At 40.2% G+C, this 15,715-nt stretch overlaps 1 protein-coding gene across 1 annotated transcript in view; it reads right to left on the reverse strand.

Moving 5' to 3' along the window:
* The window catches only part of COL15A1 (collagen type XV alpha 1 chain), a 151,579-nt gene extending 138,422 nt beyond the window's left edge, over nt 1-13,157 (reverse strand). Inside the window, exons 1-2 of the mRNA XM_026115040.2 lie at nt 12,924-13,157; nt 12,709-12,791 (exon numbers count right to left, since the gene is read on the reverse strand). Coding sequence (XP_025970825.1) covers nt 12,709-12,791; nt 12,924-12,934 — 94 coding nt within the window. The 5' untranslated portion in view covers nt 12,935-13,157. The remainder of the gene's footprint in view (nt 1-12,708; nt 12,792-12,923) is intronic.
* Nucleotides 13,158-15,715: the final 2,558 nt, after the last annotated feature.

Genomic DNA, 15,715 nt, shown 5'->3' on the forward strand with positions numbered 1-15,715 from the left:
TGTCATAGTATCTTGTCTGAGATATTACTCATAATTTCATCTCTCATACAAGACAGTTCCCTCCCTGCTTTAGAAAATTGACCCTTTGGTCACTGAAAAAGAAAGCAAAGCTCTGAGAATAAATTCTCTCTTCTTAAGCATATAGTGACTAGTTGAAGCCTGTGACAATGAGAGGATACTGCTGCTGAACTTTGTGGGTTTTTTGTTTTTTGGTTTTTTTTTTTTTTTTTTACACTACTATGTGATGCTCTAGCCTGCTACAATGATGTCGATAGCTATGGACACACAAATCCAGAAATCTATCTTGGGCCTCTGTTCTGAATGGCACAGAAGTGCCAGTCTTGGTAATTCTTCTTTAGATAATTAACTTGACAAAACCCCTATGGGGTTAATGGGCCATACTCTACTTGGAGGCCAGTAACAAGTGGAATACCACAGGGGTCTGTTCTAGACCTATCCTGTTTTTCAGTGACCTGAGGAGGCAATGGAATGCACTCTCATTGAATTTGTAGATGACACCAAAAGGTGGAGGGGGAGGGAGGGAATCAGCTGATATTCTCAAGCACAGGGCTTCCATCCAGAGAGACCTGGATGGATTGGAGGAATGGGCCTACAGGAACCTAATGAAATTCAACAAGGACAAAGGTAAAGTTTTATCGGGGACAGAAGAAGCCCTTGCAAGAATACAGGCTGGGGAGTGGTTCTGTGGAAAGGTACCTGGGGGTCCTGGTGGACAGCAAGCTGAACAAGAGCCAGCCAGCATGCCCCAACAGCAAAGGCCAACAGAATTGTCAGGTGTGATAACAGGAGCACAGCCAGCAGACAGAAGAAAGAGATTATTCCCCTTTATTTGGCACTTATTAAACCACATCTGGGATACTTTATCCAGTTTTGGGTCCCTCAATACAAAGAAGACATCAATAAACTGGAGCAAGTTCAGCGAGAGCAACCAAGAGAGTCAAGGGATCTGGAGCACGTGCCTGTGAGGAGAGACTGAGGGAACTGGGCTTGTTCAGTTTGGAGATGAGGAAGATTTGGAGGACCTAACAGCAACATTCCAATATCTGTGAGGAGGTTATCAAGAAGACAGAGCAAGGATCTTCACAGTGGTGCATGGTGGGAAGAAGACAGACAATGGGCATAAACTGAAACAAGGGACATTCTGATCGGTTACAAGGAGAAACTTTTTCACCGTGGAGACAGTCAAGCGTTGGAATAGGTTGCCCAGAGAGGCTGTGCATTCTCCATCCTTGGCAGTTTTCACGACCAGACTAGATAAAGCCCTGAACAATGTGGTCTGACATTATAGTTGACCCTGCTTTGAGCAGGAGGTTGGACTAGATGACGTCCTGAGGACAGTTCCAACCTGAATTATCACGTGATCCTGTGAGTGTGAACCAAAGCCAGTAGAACCATGCCAGCAAAAAATGTCACAAAAGAAGGCTAGTCTACTTAGTTATTGCATTACTTCTGCCCCTCCCACCCAAAAGTGTTATACATCTCTCCTAAAAAGAAACATACAAAGCAGCTGCTATATTAGGTTGTTTAACTATTTTCTGTTCTTCTGAACTGCTGTAAAAACATAAAGAATTGTTTTCCATTCAAGAGCATATTTAATGCCTCATTTTGTCTAATGTCAGTAGTTCCCAGGTCAGTTATACACAGTTGGATGCTAGAAGAACATTGTATCAATGGATAAACTCACTGAATCATGATTCAAAACCTCTATACCTTGTTGTGAGAGCTTTTGAATTGGACTAGTCAATGATCTGCTTATGTGTGCTTTTTTAATCAAGCATAGTCAGATTCAGTACCTTCTGTTCTGCAGGAACCCGGATGCCTCCCACAAATGTCTTCCCACTGCACTTGACTGCTGTGCTGTTTCTGGCCTCTGGGCATCCTATCTGTTCCCTTTCTGATGGTAATGAACAGCAACAAAGTCCACCAATTATTATTCAGACTAACCCTAAAATAGTGGCTTTGCCTACCTGCAATACTAATTCCTCTCCTTCAAATGCTTTGGCTTGATTTCCTCTTCCCCACAAGCTACACTGTGATAAATGCATAGAAAATCACAAGACAATTTCTGTTAAACTTCCATTTCTTGATTTTTGAAATCTCCATTATATTTAGTAATATTCTTCAAATCTGAATGAAATAAATAATGGTGGGACAGAAAGCAGCAAACCAGAAGACAGAGGGTTTTAGCATTAAGCATAAGGAATTCAGATACTTCTCACAGCATTCTCTGCTCCAGCAAGGTGGAGGGCAGGGGGAGAACCATGGCTTGTATGGAGTTCTTAAAAAATAGTGAGTAAACATTAATATAGATTTCAACTAGTTTTAAGATTTCAAGTTTGTTTTAAATTTTACAAGATTATTTTCAACTTGTAAAACAGACTTCCTTCTGAGCCATTTGAGTTGTTTGAAATCGCAAGTGTTATATTTCATAGAATAATTGAGGTTGGAAGGACCTCTGGAGATTGTCTAGTCCAGCCCCACCACTCAAAGCAGGGACAACTAGAGCAGGTTGCTCAAGGCCTTGTCCAGTCAGGTTCTGAATATCTTCAAGGGCGAAGACTCCACAAACTCTCAATAAAAGTATCCTCACAATTAAAATGTTCGTTTTGATATTGAAGTGGAATTTCCTGTATTTCAATTTGTGCCCATTGCCTCTTCCCTTTTCACTGGATATCACTAAGAGTTTGGCTCCATCTTCTTTACTCCCTCCCGTCAGGTGTTTATACACATGGATAAGATCCCCTGAAGCTTTCTTGAAGCTAAACAATCCCACCTCTCACAATCTCTTCTCCTAAGTCAGGTGCTCCAGTTCCTTAATCATCATAGTGGCCCTTCACTGGACTTGTTCCAGTGTGTCCGTGCCTTTCTTGTACTGGGAAGCCCAGAAGTGGACTCAGCACTCCAGATGTGGTTTCTGAAGTAGAAGGGAAGAATCCTCTCTTCAACCTACGGGCAAGGCTTTTCCTAACGCAGTCCCAGGTGCTGTTGGCCTTCTTTGCCACAGGGGCACGTTGCTGGATCATATTCCATTTGTTGTCCTCTGGAACCCCTTTTGCTTTTCTGAAAAGCTGCTTTGCAGTCCAAGCGCCCACAGCCTGTACTGATGCATTAGGTTATGCCTCCCCAGGGGCAGGACTTTGCATTTCCTTTTGTTGTACTTCATGAGACTCATGTTGGCCTATTCCTCCAGCCTGCTGAGGTCCCTCTGAATGGCAGCACAACCCTCTGGCATATCAGCCACTCTTCCCAGTTTTGTATCATCAGCAAACTTGCTGAAGGTGCACTCTATCCCATCATCCAGGTCATTAATGAAGATGTTAGACAATGTTGGCCCCAGTATCCACCCCTCAGGTACACAACTAGCGGCTGGCCTCCAGCTGGACTTCACGCTGCTGACTAAAACTCTTGGTGCTCAGCAGTTCACACAGTTTTCAGTCCATCTCACTGCCCACTTATCTAGTCTATACTTCATGAGTTTGTCAGTGAGGATGTTAGGGTAGACAGCATTGAAAGCCTTGCTCATGTCAAGATGAACAGTATTGGCTGTCCTCTCCTCATTCACCAAGCTGGTCATTGCATCATAGGAGGCTGTGCAGTTGCTCAGGCACAATTTCCCGTTCATAAAACCATGCTGACTACTACTAATCACCTTCTTGTCCTTACTAGATTTGGCAATAGTTTCTAAGATTATTTACTCCATCACTTTCCCAGGTGAGGCTGCTCACCCTGTAGTTACCTGGATCCTCCTTCTTGCCCTTGTTGAAGATAGGATTGACATTTGCTTTCTTCCAGTCCTCAGGAACCTTCCCTGATCACCATGACCTTCCAAAGGTAATCAAGAGTGCTCTCACAATAGCACTGGCCAGCTTCCTCAGCCCTCTTGGATGCTTCCCATCAGGTCACATGGACTTGCGTATGTCCAATCAATTTAAAAAGTTCCCTAATGTGATCCTCCTTTACCAGGGGTAGTCTTCATTGCTCCAGGCTTCGCCAGTGATCTCAGGGGCCTGGGATTCTTGAAAGCAAATATTACCAGTAAAAAATGAGACAAAGAAAATGTTGAGTACATTGGCCTTCTCCATGTACCATGTCACCAGATCCCCTGCCCCACTTAGCAATGGATTCACATTTTCCCTAGTCCTTCTTTTGCTGCTAAAATATCCGTAGAAGCCCCTGTTGTGGGCTTTCATGTCCCTTGCCGTGTTCAACTCCAGATGGGCTTCTGCTTTCCTAAACCCATCCCTGCATACTCAGTGTCCCTATAATCCTGCCAGGTCGCCTGACCCTGTGTCTACCTGTTGTATGCTTTATTTTACTGTAAGTTTAGTTAGGAGAAGCATCAACAGAAATGATTCAGCAGTCAGAGGCCACACTGACTTCTCTTCCAGAACAGTTTTGCAGCCAACCCCATTTACAAGCTATTCAGAATATGATCATAACATAGCTAGTGCTTATAAGGAACTTTGAAGCATGTCCTGAAGCAATTTGTTTCAAACAAGAGTCATTAACTTACTCATTAGCAGGCAACACAAAATTAAAATTATTTCTGAGTGGGTTCTGTTCCCCTTGAATTAGGGAATGTATATTACTTGTAAGAAGGCAAATAGGTATACAATGTGATGGGCAACAGCCGTGCAATGTAATGCTTTCCTGGTTTTTAGCTGTCATTGGCCACCAAAAAAGTGCAGAGAAGCCAGAGCTGCTCTGAAGTCAGAGGCTATGTTCAACTTTCCAGATAAGCAGAGTCAAACATCCTACTATGTATGGAACAGAAGGATTTTGCAGTTCTGAGAAAGACATGCCACTAATAGGACTGGGAGTTAATGCTGCCTGAGCAGTTAAAAGTTACTATGCTAGAAACAGATCACAGCAATAAGTGAATTCAGTACCAGCAGTGGATGAAGACTTGGAGTCATAAGAACTTGAAGATTCACAAGGATATGTAGTGTAATGCAGAGAAGACTGGGGTGCATAGAGACAGCTGTGACACAACACGCAGCCCAGGAACTAGGGTCAACAGGAGAACGACATGGCCATATTTAAAAGATAGAGCTCATCCTTGAATAAGAAGATAAGCAGGCGCAGAAGATTTGGAGCTGGAGTCTCTCTTTTTAATGGAGAAATTATGTCCAGTAACAGAGGCTTGCTAGACAGAAAAACTCTTGGAGATCCCCTTTTCTGATGTGGAATGCAAAATTCTTGGAGAATTGAAATAAGACTCTCTCTCCTACCCACAGTGCAAGCTTGGGCCCATTATAATAGCTCTGAAGACACTGATATGAGCAGAACAAAACAATCTTTAGATGGTATAGAACGGCTTTACGTGTGATGGGACATGCTCTGTATGGGTGCTGTGAGAGTATGGAACAGCTCGATGCACCATTTGTGCACTGGTAGGCAGGCCTGGTGTACATGGCAAATGCCTAATTTCACCAATGAGAAATCCAAAGCACCAGAGGAAAGTGACTTACTCAGTTGGATAGAATCCATCATAGTCAAAATTACTGACTACATTTCTTTTTTTAAAAACCCATGGTAATTGTGTGGGTTGGTCAATTGGGACAAGATTGTTTGGTGACCTAGAAATACTTGTGGTAAATAAACATCTTTTAAATATATAACATGAATTAAATCCTTTGAAATAAGGCAGCTAGATCTCATCAAATATACTACACAATTCACTATTTTTCTGGCCAAAGTACACTGCTCAAATTTGCAAAGTTCCTGCATGGGTTTGGTCAAATGTGATAAGCCACTATGAGAAAAAAAAAAAGGAAAAACAATGCACTGCTCACTCACAAAAGGAAAGGGGAAGAAAGCACAGCAAAAGGGACAAGCGGCCCCCAAAGAAAGTGTTTGATTGGGAAATTAACATGTTAGGATAAGAAACAAATAGGAGTAAGAAACAAATAGGAGTAATTTCTTTGGAACCCTTTGAATATCCCAGACGTAAACATGGCAGTCAATAACAGATTATACAAAGAGGAATAAAAGAATTGTTTTAGCAGAAAAAAAAAGAATATTTGGAACTCAGACCACCTTTCATATTTATCTCAATTGAGTGAATCCCTTGGAGCACATACAGGGATAGCAGAAAAGAGGATACAGCTTTAAACTTTTTGCTGGTAAATTAAATCCTTGGAACATCTATGCATCTTTTCAAGCATGTGTCAACTTGCCTTCTACTACAACGGGGATCCAAACCTAAGCTTATCAAGTAGTCTGAATTAAAAAACAATACCCCACTCTCCTACACCCTGCAACCTCATGCACATCCAGCATCAGGATTCTCTCCCTCTTATCCCCATGCTCCCAAATGTGACTGGGAAAGCTCCCAAAATAGTTTCTTCTGTGAATTCTGCCAAGCACATTAATATATTGGATTTAAAATATGCATGAAAAACAAAATCAGAATGACTATGTAAAAAGCAGGAAAGAACGCATGCCAATTTTAGCCAAAATACTGCAGATCTGTTACGATTTCAGCCCTTTCCCAGACCAGCTCTGCAGGACTGCCGTAACGGCACACCTTCAGCTTCAGGACAGAAACATGGTTGCATTGCCAGTCTCCTGGCATTTGCAAATAGCTGATTCCTACTACTGTTCCATTTCAGTGAGTCTAGTAGTGGAATTCATGCATATTGCCACAAAGCTTACTATGATAACCACTCTGGACCACTCATTAACATTTCAGGAAACTCATGGTGGAAGATTTCTCTGTGTGTTTTCTCCTCTCCTCCATGAAGCTGGAAAGAAAGACAGTAAGTCTGATTGTTCTAGGACAGGTGGAAGAAAGGGGGGGAAAGAACAAATGTGAACAACTCCTTCTTTGACTTTCCACCTCTAATTGTCTAACTTTAAATTTATACCTTTTCCTTGGCTTTGGAAATCTCCCCTCCTGCATTTCAGCTTTTGGTCCCGTCTCCCCCCCAAGATATTGTAAGTTTACCTATTCATCTATCAGGAAACAGCATCTCCCATTGGGCTTGATCAATAGAGATCTGATAAGTTATCATCTTTTCTGTACTTTTATGACCCCTTTTTGGAAGATCCATTAAACAAAGAGGGATAAGATCTGGAAGACTAGTATTAGAAAGATATTACATGCTTTCTGCACACTGAAGCTTGTGGTTGGTGCCAGTGCAGATAGAAGCACAACTGGTGGGCTCACAACATTAAATGAGACCTCAGATTTCTTGGGTAGAACCTGCATCTGCAATAAAGAAGAGATCTGCTCTCCTCATGGTCCAAACAGGACCAAGCTTTCAGAAAAGACCTGTGTCTTAGGGATAAGCTGACATCAGTCTCAGGCTGGATTAACTATCTGATGGGAGTCCAGTAGACTCACAAGGGGCCCCAGCCAAAAATCTAGTCTACAAGGGACACTAAAAGCGGCTTGGCCCTTCCTTTTCCCATATTCCATTATTGAAAGAGCAGCTTGCAGTTGAAATCCACATTTGGGTCTATGTCCACCTGCACGACAGCTGAGCCAGAAGAATACAGACAGGAGGCATTTCTCTATGGCTTTTCACAGCACAGCAGGTCCTTCAAACACAATTTAGTGGCAAATGCATGCAATATTGAAATGATAAGTTCTACTTAGACCATGGAAACAACTGCTTACTGTAAGCATCCAATTTTACCAGGAAGCCTTGAGAGAGGAAATGAAGACTGTCACTATATCCACCCCAACTGTTTTCCCCTTTGGAGGCCTCAGGAAAGGCCAAAAGGATCTCCTGCTGCCTGATAGAGTAGTTTAACAAACTTGCTGTTTAATGTCCTGGAGAATTAGTGTTTAGAGGGTGTTGCAGTTGAAATGAATCCATTTAGAAAAGTGGCCAACAGTGCGAATTTACTAACTCCAGTTTGTTCTACAGTTGTTATCAACAACTTCAGTTATACGTACAGATGATGCCAACTGATCCCAACTGATTTTCTACAGTAAATTAGCTGTATGTTGTACAGAAAGGCATTTTAACAACTGTAAAAGCAGGCTTAACTCTGCACTAACAGCATGCAAAACAGCTGGTAACAGCTTGAAGATGCCTCTGAAAGATACATAATGGCTTGTCCAGTTTAACTCCAGTGCAGTTTGATGATATCCAAATGTTCAGTCTGGAACAACAAGATATAGTGGCATCTAAGCTATCTTTGTGAAATACTGTGCTCCATGCAGATCAGCATTACTGTAGTTGTTTTCCTTCTTAGCAAATAAAAGAATGGACCATTCCTATCATGACTTCAGTGGTGAATCACACTACATCAGTGTGATTGTGCACATTAAACGTGCAAAGCATGTAGAATAATTACTAGATAGAAAAAAGTTTTTAAATGTATTAAACACACAAAGCATACACAGTAATTACTAGGTAGAAACAAGTTTTTAAATGTATTTATATATCTATTTACACTCATTGTGTTGGTTCGTCATGAAAAGAAGTCCAGTCTAGCTACTTGTATGCATCACATGAGCTGATCAAAAGCCACTGACAGTCAATAATTCAGAATTCTTTCCTTAAAATCAATGGGTCAGGAGTGCAAGGTTTATGTCAACGGCCTAATGACAGCAATGTTCAGAGAGCCAAGGAAAGGGACAAATATTTACTTTCTGTAAACTACTGCTGAGCATGTTATTTAGGGCAAGAAAGTGCTGTTCAGCTTGTCTAATAATGAAACCCAGATGTAAATGAGAAACTTGTAAAACATTTTTTAGAGAGCATAAACATAATACAAACTGCAGAACCACATACATTTAAGCAATTCATTTTCTCTGTAAATCAAAAGAAAAAAAAAGGCATGCATTGGATTTGAGTGCCAAGAACCGAACAACGGTAATAACTGCCTAGATAACCTGTCACCTGGAAGATTAAATACAACTTCTTCAAAAGGCTAGAGCAAATCACTTGGAGGACAAAAAGCAGCCATGAGTAGTTAAGGTCAGTCAGCATACATTATCAGGGGTACTTAAAGGCCAAGTATTTGCCCCAAAAGGCAATACCAGATAGAATAAAACAGACTAAATTTTTATGTACAGATAAATATATGCCTAATTGGTATTTGAACAAAGGAGACATGGTGAGATAATTTATTAAGACCCCAACATATCTTTAAAAAAAACCCAAGGAGAAGAGGATATTACATTTCCAAAATTTTCATGAGCACATGAGAAAAACCTCAAAAGCTCTCCATAGTTCCAATAACACTGTATTTGGGGGAAGAGGAAGGAAAAGAGTGAAGCATTTTATTCCTTACCTTTTTGTATACATGCTAGCTGTAGTGAAAGGGACTAAAATCTCCCCCCAAAAGCTAGTCAAAATTCAGAATTCTAACTCACAGGAATTGTTAAGATGCCAGGACTCCTGTTCATTTTCACTCCAAAATAAAACCCAGGTATTTTTAAGAGTTTTGATAAAACAATGACCAAAATCCATAAATTTTCAGAAAATAAAACAGTATTTTAAAATTAGGAATCAGAATGTTTCAATTTTGCTTATATTCTGTCACAACATATAGCTTGATCTACTAATCACATAACATATCAAAATTTATTTTAACAAAACAGATGTAATTTTAGTCAAGAAGGGTTTTCAGTTGGCATTGTGAATTAGGCACTCATGATTTTAAATATAAGGTTCTAAATATTCTCTTTTATTGTCTGTCCTATTTTAAAATGCAAGTTGCAGCCAGACATTCTGGGACTTAGAAATGAATGCACCACTTCTACTGAAACAAAAGTCTAAACATAATAAAAAATACAATAAAAATCTAAAGTAAAACCCTGAAGTTCTCAATTTCAGAAATTGCCAACTAAATTTTTCTCTTACACTTTCCTTCCTCTCTTTCAGTTTCTTTCCTCTTCACCTATAAGAATTGTCCAGAAGTATATAATTTCCTGAGGAAGAAGAAGGCTTGGTCAAAACCCTTTTCTCAATAGGAAAGTGATCAAAATTTTCCAATGAATCTTACTAATGTCTCTCACAAAGGCATGGTAGAACTGCAGCCCTTGGACAGCAAGGCAGGGACATTGCTGCCTAATCACACACGAGTAAGCAGATCCACTGGACCTCATTGAAGAGATTATCTGATGCGTGGAGGCCAAGATGACAAACTTTTCTCCTCTAAAGAATCTCTGATTGCCATTGCTTTGTCTTCAGGTCAGTAGAAAATAAGTTATTCCTTTCCTATTCCGTGTTAGATAGTAATAACTTAATCCAGGAGGTTTTTTCCTGACATTATTTAACCAGCTTAAGAACATCTCAAGCTCTTTTTTTCCCTTGCATATACGCTGGCAGTATGGCAAAAGGGACTTACACCATTCATCTAATGCAGATTTCCCTTTTACTCCCTTTCTTTGAGTAAGTTTTTTTTCTTTTTAACACAGAGTAGAGACAACATGTCTAATTCATTACTAAGAAATGAGGTTGAACAGATCAACTTGAAAAATGTTTATTGACCCAGGAGTAGGCTGTGGCTTTCAGCCACAGATGCCTTATGGTGAGAGAGGAGAGGTCAGCCACAGAAAGGCAGCAAGGCAGTATTCGATGGACTGGGAGAATCCTGGAAAGCAGTTGCCTTAAAGGAGACAGTGACAAAGAGACTTTGGATCAGTGATTAGTTTAACAGCAGAAGGCCTGAACACCAGAAAGTCAATTAATCTCCCTGTGTCTCCAAACATGGAACCCCATCTTAAACATCCAATTTATTTCTGTGCACTCCATTACTATAAGAAAGAGTGGGGGGAAAAAAAACAGAGGTTATTTGTGCAGTGAATGGACTAGAAGAGTTGAAGTATATGCCTCATTACTATCCATTACTAACTCCACTAGTTGCAGGGAGTATTTATATTCTTCATATATTTGCAGTACCAGAAAGAAAGGAAGATTATTCCTATTTCTAGCATTCAACACCTCATTATATGATTTCAGGGAAAGGAAACTTTTAGACCGAGCATCAGGAAAATATTTCTTATAATATAGTCCCCTGTTGAGGAATAGAAAGCATGAGAACCCTATTTTGTGAGGCAGTTAAGAATCAGACTAACACAATTCTAGTAAACATTTTGAAACAGGGACTTTTGCATTAACAGAAAAATGGTTATGCCTGCTCAGATCAAAGACCCTGTCAGGCTTCTGTCTGTGATGGTGGCAGCAGCAAATGCCTAAGGAAGAAAATTAGGCCAGGACAAACATGCAGTAACACTTCCCCAGAACAGCCTCCAAGTCTCCAGCAACCTAAGGAGACCTGTGAAATCCCACATGTAATGGGACTGTGGTTAGGATTCATTCCAGCATTAACAAGATGCTGCATAGGAAGAAGCTGTCACATATTGAAGGGAGAGATTATCTTTCCCACTGCTGACTTCTGAGCTTACTTTTACAGGACAACCTATTTAAGGAACCGAAGCTTCAGATAATAGAAACTGGCATAGACTCATCAAAAAAGAAGTCATGTGGCCAATCAATATTTGTTCTGTTTATCCCTGTGCCTATAGTAGTTAATAAGATCCTGCTTATTAATTTTTATGTGCCAGACATTTAGTTCCACTGTCCAGTCCACATCATTCATCAGGTAGAAAAAATCCTTTTCACCTGGTGCAACAAACGTATCTTCATGGTATATGCCATATATTGTATTTCTGTCTCCAGTTTGTTTCCTTAATTAATTAACTAGTAGTACCTATTTGTCATCTGCACTCACAGCATTTATTAGTAATTACTAACATGTGGCTTTTTCTCCTACTGAAATTACTAGAGCTTTGGCTATTAGATATGCCATCTATTCTGTGCCAGTATCAGTTGAAAGGGGAAAAATGTCTGAGTAATGCTAAAGTCTTCACAATCAATATCTACTTTCCCCTTGAATGCATTTCTAATGCTCCTATCACTGTAGTTGTCATTTTACCTAACAAATAAACAGTCCATTTTTGTCTGAGGATAGCGCTGAACCCTTTCTAACATCAGTATCATTGCCCATACTGGAAAACTAATATTTGAAGCATTTTCACTTTTCTCAAAATTGCATGTAAACTTTTAAATCAGTGCTGTATCTCTAACATGAAATTTGAGGCTATGCCTTCCAGAGATACAGAGAGATTTGGCTGTGTTACAAGAGCATATGTTTGGTAACTACAGAAAGACCTTTCACTGAAAGGCCATGAAGGCTATGTTGGTAAAGCTAGGCATTTAATGTTAACTCAAGAGATCTGAAAATCACAATTTGCTCAGACGCTTCTCGGGAGAATTCTCTGCACACAGAGAAAACATCACATCCATGTCTTTGCAGTCACACCACACTCGGCACATTCCCGATACTGCCACCATGATGCATATCTGTATCCTAAATGCTTTCTGCTACCTTTCTCTGAATTTATATTTCGCAGAGCATTCAGTATTCTGCACTTCTGTGAGGTGCTTTCTGTTGATTGTTATGCTCTGGAGCAACACTGAGAGAGCAGCCATGCAGTTATGCTGCCTTATGTCTGGGGATCAACGTATTTACTTTCTTTTTTCCAGAATGAATGGCAATTTAAGTTCTTAACTTGCAGCAACTTCCCTAAATGAAACAAACAACAGCAAGCAGCAGAGGCAATGAAGAGCTGAAATGTAGAGTGTCTTTCCATATTAGGAAAGCTTATTTTAAAATGAACTCTTACTCTCATTTTACAGAAGCGATTCAGAGAAGTCTTACCTTCTATGATCTGAGCTGCTGAACCAACATGGATTGACAAGCCTAAGAGCGGTAGTAGCAAGTCCCAGGTCCACCAGGCATGCCTGGAGCAGGTGTACCAAAAAGCGGGGAAGGGAGGGAAGGAAGGAAAAAAGAATGAGACCGAAGAGTGTAATGCAGAAGGACAAGGTGGGGGGGGGGAAGTAAGGAGAAAATTCAGAAGTGAGAGTTCTTACCATGAGAGCATTTTCTGAAAGTCAGTTGAAAGACTTCAAGTGGGGAAGAAGTTCAGTGAACATGAGTTATATGCTAATGAAAATAAGAAGTTAATAAAAACTGGAGCCTGCTGTTTCTCCTCCAGCGTCCAGACACAAGTGGAACAAAGGCAGCTCTCAGGCTCCCTTTCGGTGACTCATTGCACTTTACTGCTCCAGCACTGAAATTCGACTCCGCATAGACTTTCCTGTCAGAGCACTGCCTATAACTTCCTCCTTTATTTACCGAGGGACACCCCTTTGCTGCCATACATCATCCCAGTGCTATCATCTGGTCCTGCTGAAACTACTGTGTGCCCTGATACATTGCAGCACAGCTTCTCTAGCTTCCACTTTCTCCCCTGCTTCCCACTCATCACTTCCACTCACTCACCCAATAAAACATGACCTCCAACATCCTCCCATCCAGCATTATATAGCCAATATTATGCATTTTCATATGGAATGGGACATATCTCTGGTCATTGTAATCAGACTTTAACATGAGCAAGTTTTTAAGACATAAGTAGGACAGAGCAGTGACAGTTAAAAGGCAACATATACTAGATACTACCTTATAGTTCTTTTGTTACCTACAGAGACATTTCTAACCACATCCTTTTTTAGGACAAATTTCCTAAGTCCTTTGTAAATAGGAATCTATTTACAAAGATTTATATCCTTAATGTAACTTAAGAGTATGTATCTGCCTCAGTGGCTATACATACACATCTCTGCTATAGAGATCCCGTAGCTAAGCATTTCTAATAGTTTCCACTGAAAGTGTTATTTCACCCCTCCCTCCTAACTTCATGAAAAGTCTTTTTTTTTTTTTTCCAAAAAATGTAGTTCCTCATAGCCAATTCCTGCTCAAGTAAGAAGTTCAAGTAAGAAGAAAGAATAAGCTCGAGAGTGATCAGTCAATTTTGAAGTCGTAAGATTTTTAACAAAGACAGCAATTGTCACTTTTTGACTGGAGCAGGAGGGAGCCTAAACAGGGATTTGCCGAGCCTGGAAGACATTGCATGTAGAAAAGGACTCATAGTTTCTTGATGCATTTGGCTGGAAGGTGCTGAAGATGGCTTAAGGATGTTCAAAATAAAAAAAGCTGAGTTACCTGGAATGGGAGGGAACTAACACAGTAATGAAGGGAAAAACCCAAGCAATCAGCAGAACTAAGAAGAATTTCATTCTACAATGACTAACATGCTTGAGTTTTGGGTTTAACTTTTTTTTTTTTTTTGATGCAGAAATTCACAGCTTAGGCTTCTAAAAACAAGAATCTTGATTCTGCCCCAGACTCCCATTGCAGATTAGAAATGCCACCTAGTTCAGCTCTCTTCAGGTGTATTTTCAGTTGAGCCACATACCAGCAATATTGGCTGCCCATTTTCTGTTTAGTGATAAGGAAGCAAGAGCTCAAAATATCTTTTAGTCAAGTTTCCTATTATAAACAAACACTGCTTCATCTTCCCCAGAGGACCAAGAACCCCACTCATCCTGTTCCATAATACTATATCAGGGCTGAAAAAATGCTTCTTCATTCACTTTCTCCACAGAGGGCTGTCAGTTCTTTCTTTTCTCTCTTCCTGAAGTTTCCCTACTTTTATTGCCTGCAGCAGTACTGCTTGTTAGGAACAGTATTTGCAACATTTGTGCAAACCATATACCAGAAGTATTTATTTTATGCCTTTATCTAGGACACCAGATATCTGTTATGCCAGGAGAAAGATATCATTTTTTAAGAGAACTTGTAAAATACATATATTTATAAGCCAGGCTCAATTTTCCAGTTCTTCAGGTAGCCTTTAACAATAGCTAGCGAGAGTCATTATTAGTCCTGACAAACCATTTTAACATTTCTTCTATTGTTTATGATTGGACAAGTTTTTCCTCTGACTTTAGAAAGCCTGTAGAAAAAAGGAAGTAACATCTCTCCTTCCCCCGCAGCAACTACACTGTTCATGCACATGAACTACATGAAATGCTACTGAGAAAGCCTTTAGTTTCTGCTGGATATTTTAAGGTGGATGGCTGGCCAATCTTGGATATTTTTAGAGCAATTGGATAAAGGAAAGAAAAGCAAAGCATATTCTTGACCTCTGCATTCCATCAGACTTAAATGGATGGCAGTGGAGAAATCTCTAAATATAAACAGTTTATTATCCCCACCTCTGTATAGTGCCTTGAGATTTCTTGAATTTCTAGTGTTCACTTGCAGTATTAATACTCACAGAGTATTAACACTCTCTCTATATCTCCTAACTGTACCTTGCTCCCCACAAGGGCAGTGACATTTGTACACATCCACTCAGTTTTAACCTTACTGCACCTCTTCTATTTTAAACACAGCAGGACTCATTTGAACAAGGACATAAGTCCTTTCCTTCAGTACTGTCTCCAGCTGTCTTCATCTCGGCTTTGAGTCTTCCTGCTAGTTAAAAATATCCATTTTGCAGGGAGCAGTTTTGTTTACTTTTCTCAACTCTGTCAACTGATTGCTTTCCTTAACATTTGAAACAGTAACATACACTGCTGCTATCGCAGTTCTCATTCATTCACTGAGTTAGTATGGCTGAGTGTTCTTCTGGTTTTGGTCATCTGTGTTAAACAGTATTTTCCTCCTGACCCTGCAACACAAATTTCTTAGCTGCACACTTCTAGCCTATATGCCAACACCATAAGAATACCCTTGTGCAAGCTCAGCATTAGAGAGGTAGTATGCACCAAGACCTGGATGAGTCAGAAGAGAACAAAAAGCCATGCTAGAAGAG

The sequence above is a fragment of the Dromaius novaehollandiae genome, chromosome 2 (assembly GCF_036370855.1).
Source record: "Dromaius novaehollandiae isolate bDroNov1 chromosome 2, bDroNov1.hap1, whole genome shotgun sequence".
Taxonomy (NCBI): domain Eukaryota; kingdom Metazoa; phylum Chordata; class Aves; order Casuariiformes; family Dromaiidae; genus Dromaius; species Dromaius novaehollandiae.